Here is a 26,112-nt window from a genome sequence, read left to right as displayed (position 1 = left end):
TGTGGTAAAATTGAATGTAATGGACCTCTGTACCAGCAGCAATACAATGACCCAGGACAATTCTGAGGGATTTATGGTAAAGATGCTACCCACATTCAGAGGAAGGACTGCAGGAGAGGAAACATATAAGAAAAACAACTGTTTGAACGCATGGGTCGGGGTGGACATGATTGGCGATGTGGACTCGAAACTACCACACCAATGCAGCTACCAACAATTTGGAAATTGGTCTTGATCAAGGACACATGACAAAACTAGTGGAAATGCGCATGGGTGGGGGGGTGCGGGGGGGGGTTGAAGGGGAAAGGAGGAGCATGAATCATGTAACCATGTTAAAAATGAATATTAATAAATGTAAAAAAATATATATATATAAGGTGAAACATGCCACAAACCAGCAAAGTCCAGGAAACAGACAAGAGGAGGGATGTATGTGTTAGGGACCAGGGAAGAAAAAGGATGTTTGTGAGGTAGAAGGCCTAGAATTCTTTGTCAGAACTTTGAGGAAGCCTCAACCTACCAGATAAGGAAACAAGTTTATATCTGTGATATTTCTATTTCCATCTTAATGTTTTGTTTTGGGCCTCTAGAGCTTGTAAAATAAGACAGTATGTGTTTGCCCATTTATTCCCAAAATTTGTCATTGAATATGTATGTTGTGGCATTTAAATTTCAACTGATCCATCATTTCATGTGTAGGCACTGCCTCAAACAATACAGATTGTAATCTGTCCGTTCCTTCTTGCCCTGTGCAATTCCCTTCCAGCTCCTCCCATAAAATCACCCAAAGAATCTACCTAACACAAGAGAAGCCTTTCCCTAAAGTCTCTAGGAACTGCCACAGCCAAATTGTTCATCTACTAATAATATAGCTTGGGTAGATCTGTGTAATTTGTGAAGAGCATTCTTTTTTTGAGCTCTGTAGATGGAATCACCTCCACACAATAAGGCAATGTAGTGGGATTTTTGTAGAAAGTCTAGGAGCCCTCTTGTTGTCCTACATAATCTTGAGGTCAAACCTTATCTTTGTAAGTAAGTTAGAAGACTGAGACTACAAGTATTGACGAGTAAATGATTATTGACAGATAATATCTAGCTACAGCATAACTAACATATTAAGAGTGAATTAGCATTTGAATAGTTCTATTCCACTACCAAATATAAATATGCATTTTGAGATTAGCATCATTTGCATAATGGTAGTCCTAGCTCAAGATCATTTATACTTTTTAAAAATAATTGTCGTGAAAATCACAGACATTTTAACATTCCTTATCTTTCTAAACCATTCACAATTTTGCAAGTATCTACTATTTCTATGGTTAACTTTAATTCTAATGGAAATTTACATGGTTCTCTTGGCAAAAAAAGAATATTCCTATAAGGAACAGCCTTTCAAAAATTAATTTCCATCTGTGATTTCACTGTAATTATCTGATTTCAACTAGTCAAGTTTTGGGGGTTTTTTTTGGCATGAATTGGATTTATTTATTTGTTTGTTTCTTTATCTATTTGTTGGTTTATTGTTGTTTTTTAAAATAATTTTTTATTTTTAGAAAAATTTTCCATGGTTACATAATTTGTGTTTTTACTTTACCCTTCACCCCCTCAACCCCGCCCCCCCAATCATAGCTAACTCGCATTTCCACTGGTTTTAACATGTGTGGTCAGTCAAGACTTATTTACATATTATTGATAGTTACATGGGTGTGGTCTTTTCAAGTCTACATTCATGTTCCCATCAACCCATGTGTTCAAGCAGTTGTTTTTCTTCTGTGTTTCTACTCCTGCAGTTCTTCCTCTGAATGTGGGTAGGTTCTTTTCCATAAATTCCTCAGAATTGTCCTGAATCACTGTATTACTGCTAGTACAGACGTCCATTACATTCGATTTTACCACAGTGTATCAGTCTCTGTCAGGTTTTAAAGTCTTTTTTTTTTTTTTTTTTTTTTTTATGAACAGGGGCTAAATCACATCTTCTACAGATGGACCATTTATCTCACATACTAGATTCATTGATCGCATTCTGATATTAAACATAATTACTGAATTTCAACTCTTAATAGTTATTTTATTTATTTATTTTTTAAACCCTTACCTTTTGCCTTAGAATCAATATTGGGCATTGGTTCTAATACAGAAGAGTGCTAAGGGCTAGGAAATGGGGGTTAAGTGACTTGCCCAGGGTCTCACAGCTGGGAGGTGTCTGAGGCCGGATTTGAACCTAGGATCTCCCATCTCTAGGCCTGGCTCTCAGTCCACTGAACTACTCAGCTGCCCCTTAATAGTTATTTTCAAAAAGTGATTTTCATTACTTATCTGAGGTATCAAATACAAATTTTAGGGCCAAATAGCCCTTCCCTAGCCAACTGCACTGATGTGTATTTAACAACGCTATTTGCTGTTTGGTCATTTTTCCAATGTCTTGACTCTGTGATCACTTCTTTGGAGATTTCTTAGCGGATACTGGAGAGATTTACCACCCCCCTTTCCAGCTCATTTTACAGGTGACAGAACTGAGGCAAAGAGGATTAAGTGACTTGCCAAGAATCACAGTTAGTAAGTGTCTGAGCCTAGTTCTGAACTCAGATGAATCTTATTTGCATTTCATAAGTTCCTAATTTACACTTATCTCCAACTTCCCAATTCAAATTTGCCCTCAGACCTGGGAGGAGGGAGGGAAAAAAGTAGGAAGGGGACTATATGCCCATAGACCAGGGGTCGGCAACGTATGGCTCTCGAGCCATATCTGGCTCTTTTGAGGGCAAAATATGGCTCTTTCTGCAGGAGCCATAAAGTCAATTTTTTTTTCAGGCGCTGTTATAGGAGCAGCACTGTGAGCACTGTACGGCTCTCATGAAATTACATTTTTAAAAATATGGCATTTATGGCTCTCACGGCCAAAAAGGTTGCCGACCCCTGCCATAGAGGGAAGGAGTCAGCACATGGTTCTAGGATACATGGGTCAGAGAAATGAGAGCAGGAGTTGTAACACCTGGCCAAGAACCTAGAAGCAGAACAGAGGTTGTAGGGGCAGACATGTGGGGGCTAGACACTGACACCGAGAGGAGAGAACAGGAGACAAGCCTGCCAGGGGAAAGAAACATCATAAGAGCAGGATGGACAAAAGACAAGCAGGCAGGACTGGACACCAAGGCTGGAGCTGGGAAATGGTCTCCTCTCTCAGGACTGGGAAACTTTGGAATACAGCCAAGGAGGAGGAGCAAAGAAAAATTATTTCTTTCATTATTCTTTAGGTAAATTTATGAACAAAATTTTAAACTATACTATTTAAAATTTGTAATAAATATCAAGTCTGTCGCTATAATATGAAATGAGGTGATTACTAGCTTTTCCCATTGTATTATCATTATAGATGGATCAAAGTTAAATAGTGCAAGTAGGTGCTAAGGCCTACCTTCTTTCCTTTGCTGTAACTCTGTACAGAATAACTATTTAAGCTCTGCAGTGGTGTAATACCAGTTACACAAGACCTGAACTTTAGCAACTAGTGAGATTAAGCCTAGAGTAGTTAAAACTAATTTAAATTATGAAAACTGTGATAATGAGATTAAATCTACCTTGCCCATTCTCAAATCTAATCACCAAAAGTATAAACAATTCCACTTAACTCACAAGTTGGGTGGTCTGTGACCCATGTATGCTAGAATGAGTAACAAATCAGAATTTACTGACTGCCCCCTAGACTGCAGTCCTAAGAAAAGCGTCTGTTGTGATTGGACATGTAAACTAAGAGGAAGGCACAGGAAGTAACGCAAAAGAAGCCCCTTTAAAAGAGAGTTCAGTTGCTCCTATTGTCCTTCATGTCTTAGACCTGAAGGACTTCTTGTTCATGACTTGGACCTGGAGGAGGGCTGGACCTGGGACCCTGAGACCTTGGTGAGACTGTTCTTAAATCTTTCCCTTAGAACAGTGAGAGGCAAACTTTTTAAAGAGGGGGCCAAAGGAAAGGCTCATCTGTCAGTCTGTTTCTAAGGCAACTCTTTCAAAGTTTCATTGTATTGTATCCTACTCATTGTATTCGTCAGATTAGCAATAACGTCCACTGCAGGATAGAACATTTCAGGGGGCAGCATCTGGCCCGCCCAATGGGCTGTAGTTTGCCCATCACTGCCTTAGAACTACACGTGGTAAGTGAAGAAGGCTGACTACCTTAGCTTCTGGAGGGGCCCTTGTTTGGGAGAAGCCCTCATGACTAAACCCCTTGTTAATTGACTTTTAGGATCTCCAGCAGGGCTGGAGTAAAGCCCAGACTTGAATACAAATCTAATTTGTTAAGTTAGATCTCTTACTCTACCCTCTTCTCATCTCCCTACTTCCACTCTCTAATCTATTTTGTAAATAAATTACTAAAATCATTTTAGGAATTGGTATTTATTCAGTTCCATGGTGACCACACCTTTAAATATTAATATATTCCAGTGATTCCCAAAGTGGGCACCACCGCCTCCTGGTGGGTGCTGCAGCGATCCAGGGGGGTGGTGATGGCTACAGGTGCATTTATCTTTCCTATTAATTGCTATTTAAATTTTTAGAAAATTAATTTCCAGGGGGCTAAGTAATATTTTTTCTGGAAAGGGGCAGTAGTACAAAAAAGTTTGGGAACCACTGATATATTCAATCAAAAAACCCCTTTTCCTCTCACAAAACCCAACCATAAAGTTTATAGCAAGAAAGAAAGCACAAGGATCCTTTTTTATCAGAAACAAAGCGACACAAATTATAGGTTCTACTGGATTATCAAGAGAGCTTGGGTTAAGGATCTATAAGCATAATCCACATCCAAAGAACAAACTGTGGGAACAGAAATGCATTAGAAAAATATGTGATCAATCACATAGTGAGACAGGGATATGATTGGGGTTTTGATGTTAAAGAATCGCTCTACTGCAGGTATGAATAACAGAAATAGGTTTTGAACAATGATACAAGTATAACAGTGGAACTGCTAGTCAGCTTTGGGAGGGGGAGGAAAGAGTGGGAGGGGGATCATGAATCATGTAATCGTGGAAAAATATTCTAAATTTTAAAAAAGGGAGAAAAAAAGATGTGCAAAAAAAAAGGATCTCCGGGCAGCTGGGTAGCTTAGTGGAGTGAGAGTCGGGCCTAGAGACAGGAGGTCCTAGGTTCAAACCCGGCCTCAGCCACTTCCCAGCTGTGTGACCCTGGGCAAGTCACTTGACCCCCATTGCCCACCCTTACCACTCTTCCACCTATATAAGTCAATACACAGAAGTACAAGGGTTTAAAAAAAAAAAAAAGGGATCTCTAAGCATCAAATAGGCACAAAAACAATACATAATATTTATGTGTGTATTTTTCTTAAAAAGTATGAAAATTTTTCAAGGTAGAAAAGTGTTGGTTTTTATTCTCCCAACTTCCCCCTTAAACCTCTAAAACATGCACAGGTAATAAATTCAATATTCTATATACCTAACACATTATTAGTGCTTATTAATGAATATTACAATTGTTTTAAACGTGCAGAGAAAGAAGTATGAGCTTTCAGCATATAAAAACTTAAGGGGGCAGCTGGGTGGCTCAGTGGATTGAGAGCCAGGCCTAGAGATAGGAGGTCCTAGGTTCAAACCTAGCCTCAGACAATTCCTAGCTAGGCAAGTCACTTAAGCTCCATTGCCTAGCCCTTACCACTCTTCTGCCTTGGAGCTAATACACAGTGCTGACCCCAAAACAGAAGGTAAGGGTATTAAAAAAAAACAAAAAAAAAATTTAAGCCATTTTTCATAACAATCATAAGAAAAAACTAGTCCTATGTTATTTTTAATACATGGAAATTTGCATATTTATGAAGTTTTAAAGGGATAAAATCTACAAAATAAATTTTGTATAATTGGTTATTGAATTTGGGCCCAGTCTCTTTAAAATAAACTAAAGAGAATTTATAAACATGATGCCATTTTAAATTAAGGTTTACATTACTAAGTGAGGCATCAAAATCATATCACTATTAAAAATCTATTTAATTAGTGCATATTTAATCAAATCAGCCTACTTTCACTCTTTCTATATGAGTTTTCAAATTTTTAAATAAAAAACACCAACACATTTTTGTACATTTTAGATTGTTTTTAATTTAAATTCTTAAAATTTTAAGTAAGTTTAATAATCAAGAAGCAGTTTTTCAATTTAGAGTTCATTATTCTTACATCCTCATGCTTTTAAATGGCAACTGGTTTATTATCTTCAAAATATGACAATGCTTCAGAACCCATTAAAAAGTACTTTATTTAAATCATGTTTTCCAAAAATGAGGGTTCTGGCTTAGTCTCCTTTGAAAGTTTTCATACCTAGAAAAGAAAGTAAATAGAATTACATGTAAGAAAATTAAAATGGTATCCTTTTACCATTTGTCAAATTATACACAAGTCAACACATAGCACAAAATTAAAAGGATTTAGCAAATAGAAAAAGAGGCAGAGGAGCAACTAACTGGTAAAGAGTTACAATTAAATATTTTAATTTCATTGGCATTCATTTAATTTTAAATTCAAAGCAATCAAAGACTATACTTCAGCAGTAAAAATTATGTCAATAATAGTGGACATTTGTGTTATTTGAAAGTTTACAAAATACTTTACACATAATTTCTTATTTGACCCTCAAAATATCCCATCTAAGATAGGTACTACAAATATTATCTCCATTTTACAGATGAAGAAACTTAGTTTCTTCGACTGGCTTATCCATGGTTACAAAGCTGGTCAGACTGAGAAAGCTGGTTTAGAATTCAGGTCTCTCAACTCCAAGTCTAGGGTTTTTTCATTCCTATGCCACACATGCTGGCATAACTTATTATAGTTGAATTATTTTTTAATAATAGTTGAAATTCATGTAGAGCTTTAAGGTATGTAAAGTGCTTCGCGTTGACATACATTACCTCATTCCAAAATGATATCCTACAAAGTATAAGAAACATGAAACTTGAAATCACTTACAGCTATAACTTTTGTAGCCACTTAAACTACAGGAACACAAAAATTCCATGAAGAAGCATGTCCTGATTTTTAGATAGATCAATACTGCTTCTAAATCATAAACATTTATTGAAGCTTGATATGATCAAATTTCAAGTCTTTCTAGACATGTCTTCAAAGTACATGTAAATTAACTTAAAATAAGTTTTTAAACTTAAAATCTTTAACATGATGTTTCTAAAACTCCAGATAACATTTCTTGCTTTTATGTTTGAAAAAGTCTCTCCCTGGTTTTAAAATCCTATAGGGCAGTAACCACACCTATCCATACCCAGGAATCCTTCACATATACCATAAATCAATTCCATGAAAATATGACAATAAGAGAAACAATTTTATAAGAGGTAGTTCTATGTCAAGGGAAAACCAGAGCTGCACAGAGTGAAGCAGTGATAAGGAACACAAATGTAAGTCAGAAGTTGTTGTTTGGTCATTTTTCAGCCATGTCCCAATTTTTGTGAGCCCATTTGGGGTTTTCTGGGTAAAGAAAGATAATGGAGTGTTTTGACATTTCCTTCTTTACCTCATTTTATAGATGAGGAAAATGAGGCAAACCGGGCTAAGTGATTTGCTCAGGGTCACAAAAAGCTATGTCTGAGGCCAGATTTGAACTCGGAAGTCTTCCTGTTCAAGCCCAATGTTCTGTCTACTATGCAACGTAGGTGTCCATAAAGTCAGAAGACCTATATTCAAGTCCTGTTACTTACCAATTATATGACCTTGGACAAGTCACTTATTATCTCTGAGACCCACTTTCCTCATCCATGGAATGAGGAAGGAGATCTAGAGCAATAATGTACATCAAGTAGAAATAGATTACCCATCTTTGCTGCCCATAGTAACTATTAATATTACCTATAGTCTACTTATTTTGTTAAATACTTTCCAATTACATTTTAATCTGATTCTAACAGTACCAAGCTTAGTTTGACACCCTGATAACTCTAGAACAGAAGTCTTCTAAATTCCCCTAAAGCTTTAAGTCTAGGATTCTGTACTAGGAAGACCTCAAAGTATCAGGGAGGGGGTAAGGGGAAGAGAGCAGTGGCATGGAAGGCGAGAGCCTTGGTTTAGCTCCATGACCCTAGGCAAATCATGTTACTTGTCTATGTCTCAGTTTCCTCATGTATAAAAAGAGTAGCTGGACTAGATTGGCTTCTGAGGTCCCTTCCAACTCTAAATGTATGTTCCTATATGCTCTTATACCAGGACAGCATGTGGAAAAAGCCATAGGAGAGAAAGTGCTGAACATAGTGTTATTAACAAGGTTAGGGTAGTTATGGTAGAAGTTTGGTCATAATATGTTAATAACATGATCATAAATGATGCATAAATAAATAGCATGATCATAAATGGTACAACTGTACTCTAACTCCAGGACACATAGTTTAATGTCATGCAAGTAACTGGCTACTCGCAGAATATTCATTGTTAATGATAAGATACAGATGCTTTCTTTTAAAGTCTGTTCCAACTCTAAAATCAATAAAAACACGAACAATCACAGAACCAACAGATTTGTATCTGAAAGGGATCTTAAGAGAATATCTGATTTAACTCCATTTCACAGATGAATAAAATGATATCCAAAGGTCACACAGATAAGATTATGGATCTAGAGTTTGAAAAGCACCTCAGAAACCATCTACTCACATCTCATTTTACAAGTGAGGAAACTGAAGTCCAAGGAGAATAAATGATCTGCTCATGGTCACATAGTTTATTTTCAAGGCAACACTTGAACCTAGGTCTTATGACTCCAAAGTTTGTGAGCTTTCCATTGTCTCTGGTAAAAAGCAGATCCGAGGCTCCAAAGTCAGTATTCCTGACAATATTGTGCATATTCATTTGTTCTGACTCTGCAAATGCAGAATCAGAAAATATAGAAATTCCATTAAAAGTCAGACATTTTCACACACCATTTTAGAATCACATTTGCTGGAATGAAAACTTCAGAGGGACTTGGTGTCATCTGGGCCTGAGACACAGCAAATGATGAAGCAAAATTATAGAAGCTGTCCAACATCTTCTGAGTGAACTGAAAAGTAAATAAATAGTGCACGAATTATTATACAATATTGCCTAATTGATTCTTTAACTTTTTTAGTATTAACAATTATACCTAATTATTTGTGAAAGATTTTTTTCTCATCTTGGCAAAAAAGTGAGTCTTGGACTACTTATTATTCCTGCCTAAAGTTAGCTACATTCTTAAAATGTGCACCTCTTTCTCTTGAAGGTTTTAATAGATTTGTAAAAGTCATAAGACTTCTTTTATCAAAGCAAGTTGACGGTTTCCCTGCCACTTAGTTTTAGAGATCCATCTCCACCACTTGCCCAGGGTCACATAGTCAGGAGGTGTCAAAGGCAATCTTTGAACCCTGATTTTCCTGGCTTCAGGGTCAATTCTATCCATTTTGAGCCACTGTCTCTTTAAAATAAATAAATCATTAACATACAGGTTCCAATTTTTCAAGTAAATAAGTGATTTTACATCACTTCAATACTTTTTTACTACATTATAAATGCATTTAAATTCATATACTTTGAGAACTTATTTGTTGTTTACTATGCACTAGATGCTATTAATTTTTTAATTCAATAAACGCCACAGGACTTACAACACCTCAGAAGCTCAAAGGTCACAGCTCCTGATTATGTAAATGTCAATTATGATAGCATTCTACTTAAAAGACTAATTCAGTAAGTTAATCTTCCTATTTAAAAAAATGAATATTTACACTGGATATTTCTTAACTGATGAAAAACTTGATGGGAAAACAAGAAAACATCAGTTTCCAAATGCACAGATTTGTAACTAATATTTTGTGATAAAAAATTTACATTTATACAACCAATAGGTTGATTTTTGAAGTGTGCCAAGTTGTTCTCATAATCACATTACCTGAGTGAATGAATCAATTTGTGATACAGCTGCACTGCCTACAGGAGTCTGCTGAGCCAAATTATCCAATAATTCCACTGAAATACCAATCTGTGCAACAGCTGGGGTACGGATAATATTCATGGCTCCAAAAGGATGCTGGCTGCTTTCCCCTGAAAGAAATACAGTAAGTTTAGAATCATGTTTATGATGATGCTGATCTATATATATATATATATATATATATATATATATATATATATATATATATATATATATATATATACTAGGTCTGCATAACATAAGTTTAACTCATATATATGTAAATGGTTAATATTTTTAGAATACTAGTCTATTATTTACATTTGAAAGCCCTCCAAAAGGAGATTTTTTTTTTTAGGTCTTCTTATACCAAGAAATAATTTCTTTTTCAAAAGTCACTAAAATTGCTAGAGTTTGGCATGCATGATACTGGAGGGAAAAAAATAGTACCAAGTCTATGGGACAATTTTTTTCTTTTCCATTTATTTGTTTGTTTGTTTATTTAGTGTTTTTCCATGGTTACATGATTGACATTCTTTCCTTCCCCTCTCCTGGAGCTGACAAATAATTCCACTGGATTTTACGTGTATTAGTGTTCAAAACCCATTTCCATATTATTAATATTTTCAATAGAGTATTCACTTAAAAGCAAAAATTCCCAATCATGTACATATGGGACCATTTTCTAAATCTACAAAATGCTATGTAGCTTTTCTTTGCCGATCTTTTCCTCTAACAAATACACAAGGATCAATGAATTCTCAGTTTAAAGAACTAAGTCCACCAACTCAGGATATGTCTAGGACTTATAGAAAAGTATTATGGGTTAAATGATTTTTCTAGGGTCACAAAGCTGGTTAATATCACAATCTAGATTTTAACCCAAGTCTTCCTGACCCCAAAGAAAGGCATTCATTTCACCCATTACACTACATTGCCTCTTCAAAAAATTAATTTCTAAAAAGTTATTTTAGTTCTTTTATTTTCCCAACATCCAAACTTGACTACCCATTATGTTTCTAGGCCACCTCCTCTTAATGTAAATTGTTAGGTGCTCACTGAAAGCAAGCTAATCTTAATTTTCAACAATTGTGTAAAAGATGTAAATGTAGGCTATGAGAGATTGATTCAGACCTAGCTGAGTAGGCTTCAAAAGGAAAATCTATAAAACTCTCCAAGTTGACTTACTCTTGGAAAGCTGTCTCCAATAGAAATCCTTGGTATCTGTGCTGCACCCCAAGCAGCTTAACATTTTCATCAACTATCAATGACTTGAATTAACTAGGACCAAATAGTCTTCAGATGACACAAAGCCTAGAGGGACAGCCAGCACTCTGGTATCCCCAGAGTCAGTTACAAACATTATCCTAAGACAGGACCTTGACAGGATAGAGCACTAAAGAGGAATCTAATACAATTAAATTCAAAATAAATAGATGTCCAAACTTATACCAATTCAGGTTGCAAAAAGGAAACTGTTAACATCCAGGAATAAGAAGACAGTCCTATAGTGCTCAACCTGGTGAGACCACACCATTCTGGGCATTACATTTGAGAAGCGACACTGATAAGCTAGACAGTGTCTAGAGGAAATGGTAAAAGGCCTTCAAAGATTCAGAGAACATTCGGTCTGAGAAGAGAAGACTCAGAAGCAATTTGATAACTATCTTTGAACATCTGAAATCCTTTAGCTTAGAAGGGAACTTATTTTGCTTAGAGCAGATCTAGAAGCAAGGTCAAGAAAAACCTCCTAATGACTAGTTATCCATAAGTGGCATGGAATGCCACATGAAGTAGTGGGTTCTCTCTCACTAGAGAGTTTCAGCAAAGGTCAGATCAGGTAATTCCCTAGCAAGCACGCTGTAGAGAGAATTTTTTTTTCAGGGACAGCTTGGTCTCTAGATGGTCCCTGAGGTCTTTTCTATTTTTAGCCATCATAAAGGTGAGTCTGTTAGAGAGGGTTCACAAAATAATTTCCAAAATACAATGCCTTGAATACAGTAACAATAAATGTTTAAGTGAGTAATTTTTAATTTTATCTTTTCACAGATAAAGGATTCATGCTCTTATATACTGTATAATATAGCAGTCCTACAGATCTTCTAGTGTAGACAACACAAAAATCACATTTATATATAGCTTTATTACAAAGCCCCTTCTTCACAAAATCCCCATGAACTAGGTAGAGCAATTATTACTCCCATTTTACAGGTGAGAAAATAGGCTAAAAAGGTTAGGTAAGGGCCAGAGAAGAAAGGTGCCTTTCCTATTATGATCACAGTGTCAGTTGAGTTTCAAATTCAAGTCTCTTCATTGAAAATCCATCATTCTATCACCCCAAACTACTTACCGAAGATTCTTAAATTCTTAGCCAAAGTAGAAAAAATAGAAAAATGAGGCTGTAGAAAAATTGTTCAAAGAATTAGATATTCTCTATTAAACATTAAAAAATTTTAACCTCTTTTAGTCTCTACAAAAATCTTGAAAACAACTAGTTTATTTTTAATCCATTTTAGTATTCCTATATGATTAGTTCATTTTTAAATATCATGCAAATTCAGAATTTATTTACATATAACTAAAGGGGTAGCCAGATAGCACGATGGATAGAAGAGCAGGCCTAAAGTCTGGGTTTCAACATGACCCCAGACACTTTCTAGTGATGTGACCCTGGGCAAGTCACTTAATCCTGTTTGCCTAGCCTTGCCCTTCTAACTTAGAATTGTTACTAAAACTGAAAGCAAGGATTATCAAAAATAAATAAATAAAAATAAATGTGACTAGAGACAAAATAGATGTTTATTTCTACTGAATAGGCAGAATCTGAAACTTCCTATGATGGGGAGAGGGAGAGGAAGGGGGCAAAGGAGCAAAGCTTCCTACTGCTATCACTAACATATGTCCAGAAAGAGATAGGTACTAATTCTTGGGATCTTTATTTTATTTATTTTTTTTTTAAAGCTTCAATAGTTTCCTTATTTTTATGTTTATTCCCAATAGAATAAAATTGTACATAGCAGCAGCTTTTACAATAGGGGTAGAAGCAAGGGAAGAAAGTCCATTGAAGTACTTTTTTTAAAGGCTATTATCCAGTAGTGAAGAAGAATGAGAATCAGAATAACAGTCTATAGAAATATCTGAACAAAATTGATTTACGTATATAAATGAGTTCAATGAGTTTTTCATTAAGATACAAAAGTCACTTCAGAATAGAGTAAAAAAATAAGTTCATATAATCATATAATCCCATTTCCCATAACAGGATCAAGTAAGTGGTCTACAGTGGTGCTTTTCTGTTAACTGTCTGGTTATTGTGTAGGCTGGCATCACAGGAAACGCAGTCTCTTTAAGTTACAATCAAGGGGCTTCATAATCATCTGGCATTCTTTCTATGTTATACCTGTGGTTGGAAATATACATGATGGGAACTCCAGGGATCTTCTGGATTCTTCGCTTAAGGTCTCCATCAACTGTAGCCACAATATAACAGTTATGCTGAGTGACTCTCTGGACTAAACAATCATCTGCATATGTTCCTTTGTGTGAGCATGGCAAACGTTCAAATCGTGGGTCCTTGGCAATCCTCGGGGCTACTCAGTATTTCTGTCCCAGTTTTTCAATTTCAGCCATTACACAGTCAGTTATGCAAGGAATGCATTTGGTATACAGACAATCCATCATTGACTACACCAAGTCCAGCTTGGCTTTTATGGAGAAGTTGATGAAGTTGGTATCAACTAGGATGTAGTAAGGGGGTCCCAACTGTGTGTTATATTGGAAGAATAAGCAGGATGGGTGCTGGGGGATTTCTCTTTCTTTGAGAGCACCGGGATCTTTCTTCTCTTTCTTTTTTGGTTTCAATCAATCTTTTTCTTTTAATCTTTCATCTTGTAAACTAAGCATTCGCTTCATGGTTGCATATTTCCTCGCTTTCTTTTGTTTTCCATGTTAAAAGATTCCTTCCCACTCTTAGGTCTGAAGAGTGGCGCCTAGGATCTTTACTTTAAAAATTCAAAGGAAATGGGAGCAGTCCAAAGAAGGCCCTGGGACTAAGAGAAAGCTCTTTGATGGAAGGGATTGTTTCATTCTTGGCATTTGTATCCCTCCCTACCTTGGCACAATGTCTTTCATAGGTGTTTTATAAATGCTTGTTGACAGATTCCTACTATGGAATTCTATTCTATCCAAAGGGCTCAAATTGTTGAATTAAATATTTTGCATTCGTGTCAAGGCCATGAGAAAACATTACATGGAGAAACATCAAAATGGGGTAAAATTGACACACCTCCTCAAACTCTGATAGCATGAGATCTGCAAAGTCTACAGCTTGAGACTTTTTAAATCACTAAAGGGTTCTACTGTTTATGACCAGGAAGAGAAGTAAAGGATAATGGCTGTCTTTTGTCTTAACTTGAATGCCAATCACTAAGATAATCATCATGATATTGAATACTTTGGCAAAATAGGCTAAACAATCAACATAATGAGTATCTAATTTTGATAAAGAACAAAAACCAAACGGCGCTTAGTAAAAAATGGTGTCTTATTCAACATAAAAGATTTAATCATTGCACTTGGATGTTTTCTTCTAGTATATACTGCAATTAAAACCATAATCTTTACTATCAATTTAGTAGAAAAAGAAACAAATAGCCAACAGTCAAAATTTTATTCTTCATTTTAGGATCTTCTAAGAGATATTAAGGATCTTTTATACAAAAAAAAAGTGCCTAAAATTTGACTAAAATTATATCTTGTCTAGCTTGGGAATGAATACATGTGAATATAGATATGTACTATTCATTTAGTAAACCAACCAAATATTTATTGTGCCCAGCACTCTGCTAGATACTTTAGGGAATATCAAAATAAAATAGTGCTTGCTCTCAAGGGAGCTTACAATCTGTTTCAGAAATGAGGCTTAAATATACATTAAAAATTAGAAGAATACCAAACAGTATATGTTTAATTTTGAATTATATAGTACACACTATAAGTGCCAGTCTAGGAATTCACAACATAATAAAGGCAACTCAGCTGACTAAACTAGATTTACAAAACATCTTTCCCATTCTATGCCTCTTGTCTACATCTCAGAAGAAAATATAATAGTTAAAACTCATGTTGCCTCTTCTAAGCATCATTCATGTTTTTCTCAGAATAGAAATTTGAGAAATAAGTTAGACATTATTATTTTAAGTCTTTCCTAAAAACTGAACTGGGGTAGGAGAAAAGGAGGTTATGAGGATCAGTGGGTACTTAAATAAGCTACACAAACAAACAAGAAATACAGAAAGTGAAAAAGCTAAAAAAGGATTCACTGAAAATTATATCTATTTTTCCACAACTGCTTATTTTAACTCCAAGGTTACAGTCATAGTATAGTACTAAAGCAACAGTAATATCAAAATGAACAGGAGGTCATAGAATAAGAAGCAATGAGAGAAATCAGTTTATATCACAACAGAGAGAGGCAATCTCAAAAAAGGAAGAAAAATCCAAATCTTGCTTTATTACAAACTTTAATTTTAAAGGAGACAACAAAGTGATTCTTTTAAAATCCTCTTCAATGCTAAGGTGTTTTTTTTCTCCTGGGAGCATAAAAGTTTTTAAAACTAGCACATAAGTAATATAAATACTCTAATCCTTAAAATAAGGAAGCAATATGTGGAAACTAGTAGGAAAAAAAAATTTGGAATTGTTTCCCATACTCTAGTATAGTAAAAGGGAATTCTTGGTTCTCTTTGAGTTTACACTTGTGAAAGGGAATTCTTTATTCTCTTTGCCAAGAATTCTCTTTTACAATACTGTGTAGCAATAGTACCTAAAATAAATAAGACAAAGTAAAATGTAAATATGAAGAGCTTCATGAGATAAATGCAGTTGTACTATAAGTTTAAAAAAATTGGGTTCTCTGAATAAACTGTAGTATAAAACTCTCTCACTAGAACACTACAGCCAAAATCTGGGGCTTTTCAATGGTCTCCAGATACTTGTATGACTCTCCTGTTTCTGGTTTTTTATTTGTCATCCTGAGATAAGTACAATTATGTATTGAAGAGTATTGTAGACATGGTATAAAGTATCTTTAAAGCTATACATAAAAACAAGTACTTTTATAATATAGCTATCTTACATCTGAACTAATGTCCTACTCCCCCACCTGCTCCTCCAATCTTGGCCTCTTCTGATTCCCATCCTTCATACAATTTTCCACTGTAGATGGCACTTGCGCTGCCCCATCTGGAACTCTCCCTGCCTGAGACATTGAGCCATTTCCTCTTTGTATCTTGAGACACTTTACAAATAGTCAACCTACAGAGAAAAGGAAGGTTTTAGGTTGAGCTTTTAGGGTATGAAAAAGTATATGGATGTTGTGTATAAGAACTCTTCAAATACACATTTCTGCATGGATCAGATCACTGCAGAGAGAGTCCAGCACTTAGAATATTAAAAAGCCATTCAGACATAAAATCAAATAGCATGTATGGTATAATTATACTACTGCTTCAGTTACATATATTCATTCAATAATGAAGAAACTATGTCATCATCTATGATGACTATTCTTTGGTCATAACAGAAGGAAAATGGATCATTTTTGGCTTCTCATATTTAACACTGATGTAGGAAAGATGTTTAAATTTCCATAGAGAGACTTTATTAGTTTGTATATATCCCAATTCTGAATGGATTGTCAAGTTTGATGATAATACAGTTTTAGCAACATGGTCTGTATATGACACCACTTTCTAAATTCCTGGTAGGACTTATAAGCCCCAAGCTTATGACAAAATGTTAAGAAGTGTTAAATTTTACAGTAACAATATTACAAGATGTAGAAAAGAATGCTTTGGTATCAAGAGAAAACTCATCTTAGCTTCCAATTACAAATGTTTCCTGCTTTATAAAATGGCCAGTGGCATATGTCATATTCAGTTTTTCAATGGATGTCATTAATACAAATGAGGCTATACTGCCACTGAGAAAACTACCAGTATAAAAGGAAATCCTCATGGTAAATTTTATCTCAAACCTAGCCCAATTTAAACCAAAGCTCCAAGCAATACATCCAATTTGCTTCTGCCATTTGGCCAAAGAGATTTGGAGAGAACTTTACAGGACATTCTGCAATGCTTTTCTGACTCCTCACAGAAGTCAGGTTCCATCAAATGTCATAGCTGTCACCTGATTATATTCATTCTTCAGTTCCAGCACTTCAGGGGTTTGCAATAATTCTATGTAATTTTAAAGTACTCCCCAATGGTGAGGATGTGCCATGGTTACCAACTAGCCCTATAAGGTCCCTATCAACTAAAAGGTGCTATGAGTCTACTGAGATTTATACTTAAAGCTTCACACCAAAAACATAGCAATTTATAGAATAAGGATAGCGATGGGCTCTGGAATTTCAATGATAAAGAGAATTCTCAAATAAGAAAACTCTTACCAGTGCGGATTGGTACCTTCTGTGTAACTTAATGTGCAACTTTATTTCTGAGAGAAATACCTAGGAGCACAGAAAAGGAAAATGACTTGCCCAGGATCATACATCTAGTATGTTAAGAGACAGGACTTGACTAAGTTCTCTTGATTCCAGAACCAGCTCTCTATCCATTACACTGTGGCTGATTCTTATAGTCATTATACTTAAGTTAATTTTATGAGCAAACATTAAATACAGCATGTTCCAAAAGTCTTAGTATACTTAGTTTACATAGATAGTGCACTTCTTGGATATAATTTGCTAAAGCAAATGAAATTTCTAAGATAAATAATCATATTTCCTCACTAATTCTTAGCTAGTCCTAGAACATCTTATGTCCATTTCATTTCTAAGGTAGCAGAGGAAATACAAGGGTTAAGATAAGCTCACAGATTTCTTCCAATCCTAACATTCTAAGAAACTCTGAATCTTTACTTGGGTGTCAAAAACTGATGCTCTGAAAGCCATGTATACACATTCCTGGTTTCAAATTTCAAAACCATTCAGTTTCTCTCCTCCAGAAGGCCTACTTTACTTATAGCAAAAGGTTCTGAAACCTTTGTGGTAAGAACCTATAGTCTTCTCACATGAAACCTAAAGATTAGTAAAGAGGGTAGAATGTCAATGCAGTTCTTGTGTACAAGGTGATTCATTTAAAGTGGCAAGACTCAGGATCCCATGAAGAAATGCTAGCAAGCCATGGGAATAAGAGCAGGGTGGGAGCTACAAGCCCATTATCCCCTACCTTAGGATAAGCTTATACATTTATAGAAATGTCTTGAATTTCTGATCTAACAAGATCTATGTCCTTTTTGTATATATTCTTCTGTTTTTCTAACCTCTCCTTTCTGAGTTAAAGACATGTGCCACAATGTCTAGCAACTGAGAGCCATAAAACACCAACTTCTAGTCAAAAAGCTTTTCTGTATTGTCTGTAGGAGCAACCTTTTCTCAGCCAGATATCACTCCTCTTTAATTTAATTTACACATGATTCTGTTAATTAAAAAGCTTTATAGTCATTTACTTTAGCAGTTAATGGTTCTTTTAGAAACTGCTTCAGATTCAGTTTAAAGTTATCAAAGGTTGAGAGGAAAAAAAAGAGAGAAGGGTAGCTTATCCATAGAGACTAGGATCTCTGTAGAAGAACTGTGCATCACCATAGATGGCAGCAGACAAAGCAGTGGGGCAGTAAGTGTTCCTGGAACAAGTCTGAGTTATAAGAACAAAAGCAGATAATAGCAGCATTATGAAGGAGTAATTAATATATACCCCAAGGTGATCAATGCCAGGAGGAAAGGTCTCATCAATACAAAAAATATTCATAGCATCACTCTGTATAATATGAAAAAAAGAGTGGGCAGAGTACACACTAAGTCAGTGATGGGCAAACTGTGGCCCGCTAAAATATTCTATCCAATCACACGACATTATTCCTAATCTGACAAATACAATGAGAAGGATACAATACAATGAAACATCAAAAAAGTTGCCTTAGAAACAGACTGAGAGATGAGCACTTCCTTTCCTTTGGCCCCCTCTTTAAAAAATTTGCACATCACTGCACTGCTACTTATGTCTTGCTGAGAAGACAAATTGTTAAATTTAAAATTATCCCAAGAGACTGGTTTTTGGGGTAAAATTATTAGTTTGCTGATTAAATCTGATTTATTGGTTAGGTCGGTATCATAACAAATAAAGAGATATAGATCTCCACGGCTCTCTCAGGAACCAGAGGCAACACAAGCTGGGTCAGGCAACCAAATAAAAAGATTTTTAGGAATTCATTATTCAGTACTTCCCTTGAAAATCTTAAGCCATCTTTAATTGGAGATAATTAAGAGGTGGTCCATCAACCTATCCACCCTTCCCCATCTCCACAGGTGGACAGGTCACAAGTCCACAGGAAAAGAACCTTCCTTTCCTTCATTTTTTAACCAAATTGTATTAAAAAGGAAAACATTCTTTGGAATTCCAGAAGGACAAAGAAAATGCAGAAAGTAGCAAACTAGATGGTATCTATTATCCAGCTCTTAGATACAGTAATACACAGTAATTCTCCCTAATACACAAGAATGAATATAATACATATAAAAAAAATTCTTACACTATTTAATAAATTTATTGATGTTCCCCCCAAACTTTTCCTGTTTCATATTTGTTTTTTCCCTATGGCATATAAGCTAATTTAAGAAAATATGACTATAGCAAAAACACTACTGTGATGTAAGGTAATTTATAGAATAGGACTATTAAAAAAAACTGCTATGATAATACCTCATTTTGTATAAATGTGTTCCTGGAAAAGCTGAATATAAACTCTATTTTAAAAACTGATTATACTAGCAGCAGCCTGGGGGACCATACAAGGCCTCTCTTCAGAAGGTGGGATTTGGGCTGATTCCTGAAGGAATCCAAGGAAAACAAAAGGCAGAAATGAGTGAGAAGTATATCCTAGTTTTAGGGGCCAACCTATATAAAGGCATGAAATCTGTATAAAGTCTGATATATTTGAGGAACTGCAAGAAAGACAGTGTACCTGGTCTAAAGTGAGTACATGAAGGGGATTAAGTAGGGTATAAAAAGTCTAAAATGGCCCCAACAGATAAGGTTATAAACAAACAGTTCTCAAAAGAAGAACTGCAAAGTATTTCCAACTACATGAAAAACATTCTCAAATCACTAATAATAATAGAAATGCAAATTAAAATAACGGAGATATTACTTCACACTGCAAATTAGCAAAAATAACAAAAGAAAATAGAAATACTGCTGCAGGGATTGTGGAAAGGTAGAAAAACTAATATGTTATTGGTGGAGCTGTGAAATGCTACCCATTTTCAAAAGCAATTTGGAATGATGAAAGTAATTAAAATATCCATAGCTTTTGAATACAGAGACTCTATTACTTATACCTTATATAAGTAATATATATAAGGGCTTATATCTCAAGGAAGCCAACAATAAGAAAAAAATCTCCCATATACCCCAAAAAATTTATAGTGGCATTTTTTTGATAGCTAAGAACTGGAAACGGAGTTCTAGAGCAGCTTAGGTGGCACAGTGGATAGAGTGCCAGGCCTGGAATCAGAAAGATTCCTCTTTATAATTTCAAATCCATCCGCAGACACTTACTAGCTATGTGACCCTGGGTAAATCACTTAACTGTCTCAAGTTTGGCATATGAATGTAATAGAATATTATTGTGCTATAAGAAATTATAATACGTGATAAATACAGAGATGCATGGAAAGTTATTTTACAAACTGATGCAGAATGAAACAGAGACAAGGAAACAATATACATAGTAACTATAATAATATATATGAAAAGAACAATGACAACAAAAAAAACAAAAGTAAATGTAACAAAATTATAAAGATCATGGGATTTGAATTAAGAGATCATGAGAAGATACCCCCAATCTACCAAATGGTTCATGGAGCTGGGAGACCCACAGGTATGACATGTTGCACGTGTTTGGGGCCTTTTCAATGTATGATCAGTTGTGCTGACTTTTATTTTCTTTTCCAATAAATACTATTTTCCATACAAAATGGTTCTCTGGGAGAAGAGGAAGGGATACATAGGATATGATGGTGATGTAAAAACCAGAAAACAAACTAAAACTTTCTTTTTAAAGACTATAATAGAAAGATGGAAAAGGGCTAGGTTATAAAGAAATAGAGACATTTAGAACTGATCCCAGAGGTTAAGAGAGAGACAGAGAGACAAAGACAGAGTCAGAGAGAAAGTGTGCATGTACAGAGAGAAGAAAAACATTACTTGTCCCTGAGTTGCAATTCCCTCAAATTTTTTCCATCATAAACAGAAGTATATCCGAAGAAGGGTAGACCAGGTTTTGAATCCCACTCCTACTACTTCCTACTTTGATATTGAGCCAGTTATTTTAACCTTGTTCCCACCAAACCTGTCTACTTCAGAAGGTCACTGTGAGAATCAAATGAAACCATATTCTGTAAAATGCTAGCTTAAAAGATAATATTATTAATGTCTTCCTACTCCCCAAATTTTATGACTCCCTTTCTCTTTTATTCCCCAAAACCTAGTGTGCCTGTTTTGTTCCTTTGTTTTATTTTATTCTTCAAATCTGATCTTATAACAATATCTGTATAATATTCTGTCAAGCTGGTAGTCCTGCCACTAACCTCTTCCTTCTCTCTTACACACAGCAGAAAAATATATTTCCTAAATGAAGTTTTGACCATGTAATTCTCTTTGATAGTATCTCACAGTAACCTCCAATCATTAATTAGAATCAAAACTGAGAACTTGCTTTAAGGCCCTCCTTTCATACATATATCATTTTTTTTTTTTTGCACTTCAGTCCATCTTGTTCTATTTGATTAACTGGCAAATATTTTTTAAATGCCTACTAGGTGCTAGGAATACAAAGAGAAGATCAAATAGTACTTTTCATCAAGGAAGTTGCATCCTTTAGTGAGAAATACCACATATACATACAAAAAAAATACACACACATAGAAAAAATAAAATGTTAAAGAGGTAGTAGTTGCTAGAAACAAAACAGGATTTGTATAGAATTTGGTTGAGCTTAAGCTAGAAATTCAAGGTACTAAACAACATACAATACCTTTATAACCACTATCATTTTTTAAGGAATTTCTTCCTCTCAAAATTTAGAGTTGGAAGGGACTTCAGTATCAAGTCCAATCTAATATCAAGAAAGAATCACTGTACATACCCAAATGGTTATCTAGCCTCTAATTCAGGGGTCGGCAACATATGGCTCTTTCTGCAGGAGCCATAAAGTCAATTTTTTTTCAGGCGCTGTTACAGGAGCACACACTGTGAGCACTGTACGGCTCTCACGAAATTATATTTTAAAAAATGTGGCGTTTATGGCTCTCATCGCCAAAAAGGTTGCCGACCCCTGCTCTAATTGAAGACCTCTGATGAGAACCTACTACCTCCTAATTCCTTCCACCAACATGAAGTCAAAATTTACCTCTTTTGGGGGACAGAGTCAAGATGGTGGCTTGGTAGAATCAAAAGCTGAAACCCCTCTGACAATCCTTCCAAAACAATCTTTTAAAAGCACCTCAAAATGACAGGAATCAAAAACCAAAAGCAAGAATGAAAGGACTCTCTTGCTGAAGACAACTTGAAAGGTAGGCAGAGAGAGATTTTCATGGGGTAAGGGAAAACAGGAAGCAAAATCGAATGTAATGGACGTCGGTACTAGCAGCAATGCAATGATCCAAGACAATTCTGAGGGATTTATAGAAAGGAACACTACCCACATTCAGAGGAAGAACTACAGGAGTAGAAACAGAAGAAAAACAACTGCTTGGACACTTGGGTTGATGAGGACATGATTGGGGATGTAGACCTGAAAAGATCACACCCATGTAACTATCAATAAGGTGTAAATAAGTCTTGACTGACCACACATAATAAAACCAGTGGAAATGTGAATTGGCTACAGCGGAGGGGGGCGGGGGTTGAGGGGGTGAAGGGGAAAGTAAAAACATGAGTTATGTAACCATGGAAAATTTTTCTAAAAATAAAAAATTATTTAAAGAAAAAAAAAAGACCAGACTTAAACAGAAAACTTGATGTCTAAATATAAAATTCAAGAGAAGCATAAAAAGGTAAATAAGAAAGAGAAAAAACTGAAAGGCTTCAATAAGATCAAATTATTCCTATATGGAAAGATGATATCTATAACTCTGTAACAATCTGTAATTGTTATCGTTATCATAGTAATTAGAAGAACTATACTTAGAGGGTGTGGTAGTAAGCTGCATAGGATGATGTGTAAAAAAAACCCTAGAGATGAAAAAAAGATTGCAACTAAGAGAAATGGGAAGAGAGAACTAAATGGGGTAAATTATATCACTGAAAAAAAGCATTTGGGTGGGGGTGAGGGAAGATTTCCCTCTTTGCAACTTCCACCTATTGTTCATGGTTCTGCCCCGAGAAGAACCAGAACAAAACAAAATCCCTTTTCTAAAGGAGGACCTTTCAAATATTCAAAAATATATTATGTCCTACTAAGTTTTCTCTTATCCAAGATATAGATTTCCATTTCCTTCAAGAGATCCTCATTTGACATACTACAGATATGAGTTGACCAGAATAACAGATAGCAGAAATATTAACTCCTAATTCCTAGATGTTATGCCTATTATATGCAGCCAAAGATGCCATTAGTTTAGGTAGGTGCCACTGATCATACTGCTAACTCAACCACTCAAACTCTCTAGTTTGGCTTTTCCCACTTTACAACTGTTTAATTGAATAGTACAAGACATATTTATCTCATGATATATTCCACTTTATTAGCTTCAGCCCACTGTTGAGTCAAAATCTTCCTGTATCCTGATTGTGCCATTCAATGTGTTGGAGCTATCCATTTCCGTTTTGTATCATCTGCGAACTTAATAAATATACTACCTATGCCTTTAATCATGTAAAAAAATCCACAAAATCTGCTATATCAGTGATGGCAAACGTATGGCATGGGTGCCAAAGATGGCATGCAGAGCACTCTTGTGGACACTCGGCTGCCATTTCTCACCCAGTTCATTACTAGAAAGGCAGAGTGACTCAGGCAGAACTCTCTTCCTCCTCTCCACCACACCTGATGATATTTTTTCACATCACCTACCCCTCTGCCCAGCAGCCCAATGGGAGCACTTTCTCCCTCCCCTGTGTAGGGTAAAGGAGGGGGCAGGGCATACCTGGCACTCAATGCGGGGAGGGTTACAGCACTTGGTCTCCGAGTGGGAGGTGTGTGTGGGGGGTGGGGGTGGGTATGTGAGCACAGCACTTAGTCTGGAGAGGGGGAGGGGGGATGGGGCCTGGCACTCCATCTTTAAAAGGTTCCCTAACTAAAACCAGTGGAAATGTGCATCGGCTATGGGTGGGGGGAGTGCGGGGGGTGAAGGGGAAAGTAGGAGCATGAATCATGTAACCATGTTAAAAATGAATATTAATAAATGTTTTAAAAAAAAGGTTTCCCATCACTGTGCTAGATGCTGCATTGGTAAAATATTATGGTATAAAAATGCTAAACAGCTCAGGACCAAGACAGATCCTTGAGGCACTCCATTGTAAGATCTCCTTCCAAGCTAACTGCAAACCATTGCTATTCTTCTAGTCTTGACATTAACCAGTTCTTAATTCATCTAACTATATTTATAGTCCACATCTCTCCATCTTTTCCATCAGGGTATAAGATACTAATCATATACTATGCTGAAATCAAAGTAAATGTCTTTAGAATTCTTCTCTTCTTTAAAATGCTGTTCAGGCATCACATCCCATATCTCAAGACATTCTCAGCCTAATCCCACTTGATAACAATACTACCTCAACTGACTTCTCAGCCCGAAACTTTCCATAATGCCTGTGGCCTTCTCTCTCTAAAATATCTCTCCACCTCTGCTGGCCTCTTCTCTCATTGCTAAGTCCTCCTACGGCCTCTATTTTGGGGAAGAACGCAGGCTACTAATCCTTCATTCCTCTCCCAGCTTTGCTTCTAGAACCTGCCAGTATGCCCTTGCAGGGGTATCTTCTACCCTTCCTAAAGCTTTTCAGCTCCTCTTTATGTGTTGACTTATTAGGATTAAATAAGAATTTGGATCTTAGTAGTTAAGGACAGGAGAAAAATGCTGAGAAATTACTTCTTTAAGGCCAGCTGGAATCAAGGGGAGAGTTCTGTGGGGAATTCTGAGGAGCCTGATAGCCTGTTGGTTTCCAATGCCAGGCACTCTTAGAGTGAGGTTTTACTCTGAGAGACTGGTTGGATCTTGCTCTCTGGAAAACTTTGGAAAACCGGGTGGCAGTTGAAAGAGGAGAACAGGTTGGAGTTTGGGGAATAAATTTATGAAAGAGACCAACTGAAAAGAAAGAAAGGCTTTTTACCTCTATGTGGCTGCAGAGTGAAGTAGGCTGACTCAGGCCTACCAAGGCCAACTGAAGCGTAATTAGGCCCTGAAAAGACCTGGTAGTTGGAAGAGTGAGCTGGAAAGAATACAAGGAGACAGTAACTGTAAACTATATATAAGGAGATTATTAATTAGTATAGGTTACTTAGAATAGAAACTGGGAATTAGTGATAGATTAGGGAGTTTTATAGAAGCTCGAGTTTCTCAAGCAGGAAGATGGTTCTTGCGAACCAGCGGTGTGGGAAAAGTTTAGTCTCCTTTTAGAATTAGGGACTATATCCTCAATCCTTTGTTTACCTCTCCTTTCTTTCCTTAAAACTTTCCAAGAAATATTAAATAAGTTTGTTATCAGCTGTCTCCAAGCAAATTTTACTCAGATATCTCTGAGTAGGCCCAAACAGTTACCACAGAGCCTCAGCTCAAACCAGCTGGCTTTCAGACAACAACTAAAGTTAAGAACGGATACTGTATCCTAATTTCTAACCAATATTTCTGGTGAGCCCAAAGGAAAAAAAAGAACCTGAATGCAGATACTGTTATCTTAACACAAAAAAACATAGTTAAGAAATTTAAATGAGAAGCTTTATCTCACAAGCAGTTTTCCCCTTCAACTCCCAGCTGTCACAGGGGGCACTGCAGACTCAGGCAGCCAGTCAGCCAGAGCCAAGAAGCCTTTCAAACAAGAAGCCGGCAGTAGCTATGTTGAACAATGTGGTTTTTCAATACCATGAACCTAGAAGCCATGCCCA

General features: G+C 36.0%; 1 protein-coding gene and 1 pseudogene across 1 annotated transcript in view; both read right to left on the bottom strand.

The window, feature by feature from the left end:
* Positions 1 to 6,112: 6,112 nt before the first annotated feature.
* The window catches only part of HIKESHI (heat shock protein nuclear import factor hikeshi), a 42,922-nt gene continuing 22,922 nt past the window's right edge, over positions 6,113 to 26,112 (bottom strand). The window contains exons 3-5 of the mRNA XM_044668212.1: positions 9,922 to 10,073; positions 8,936 to 9,054; positions 6,113 to 6,329 (exon numbers count right to left, since the gene is read on the bottom strand). Of these exons, the coding sequence (XP_044524147.1) occupies positions 6,275 to 6,329; positions 8,936 to 9,054; positions 9,922 to 10,073 (326 nt within the window). The 3' untranslated portion in view covers positions 6,113 to 6,274. The remainder of the gene's footprint in view (positions 6,330 to 8,935; positions 9,055 to 9,921; positions 10,074 to 26,112) is intronic.
* Positions 13,235 to 14,154, bottom strand: LOC123240539 (annotated as a pseudogene).

Source organism: Gracilinanus agilis, chromosome 3 (assembly GCF_016433145.1).
Source record: "Gracilinanus agilis isolate LMUSP501 chromosome 3, AgileGrace, whole genome shotgun sequence".
Lineage (NCBI taxonomy): Eukaryota > Metazoa > Chordata > Mammalia > Didelphimorphia > Didelphidae > Gracilinanus > Gracilinanus agilis.
The sequence above is the reverse complement of the archived record's forward strand: the minus strand, read 5'-3'. Positions and strand labels throughout refer to the sequence as shown.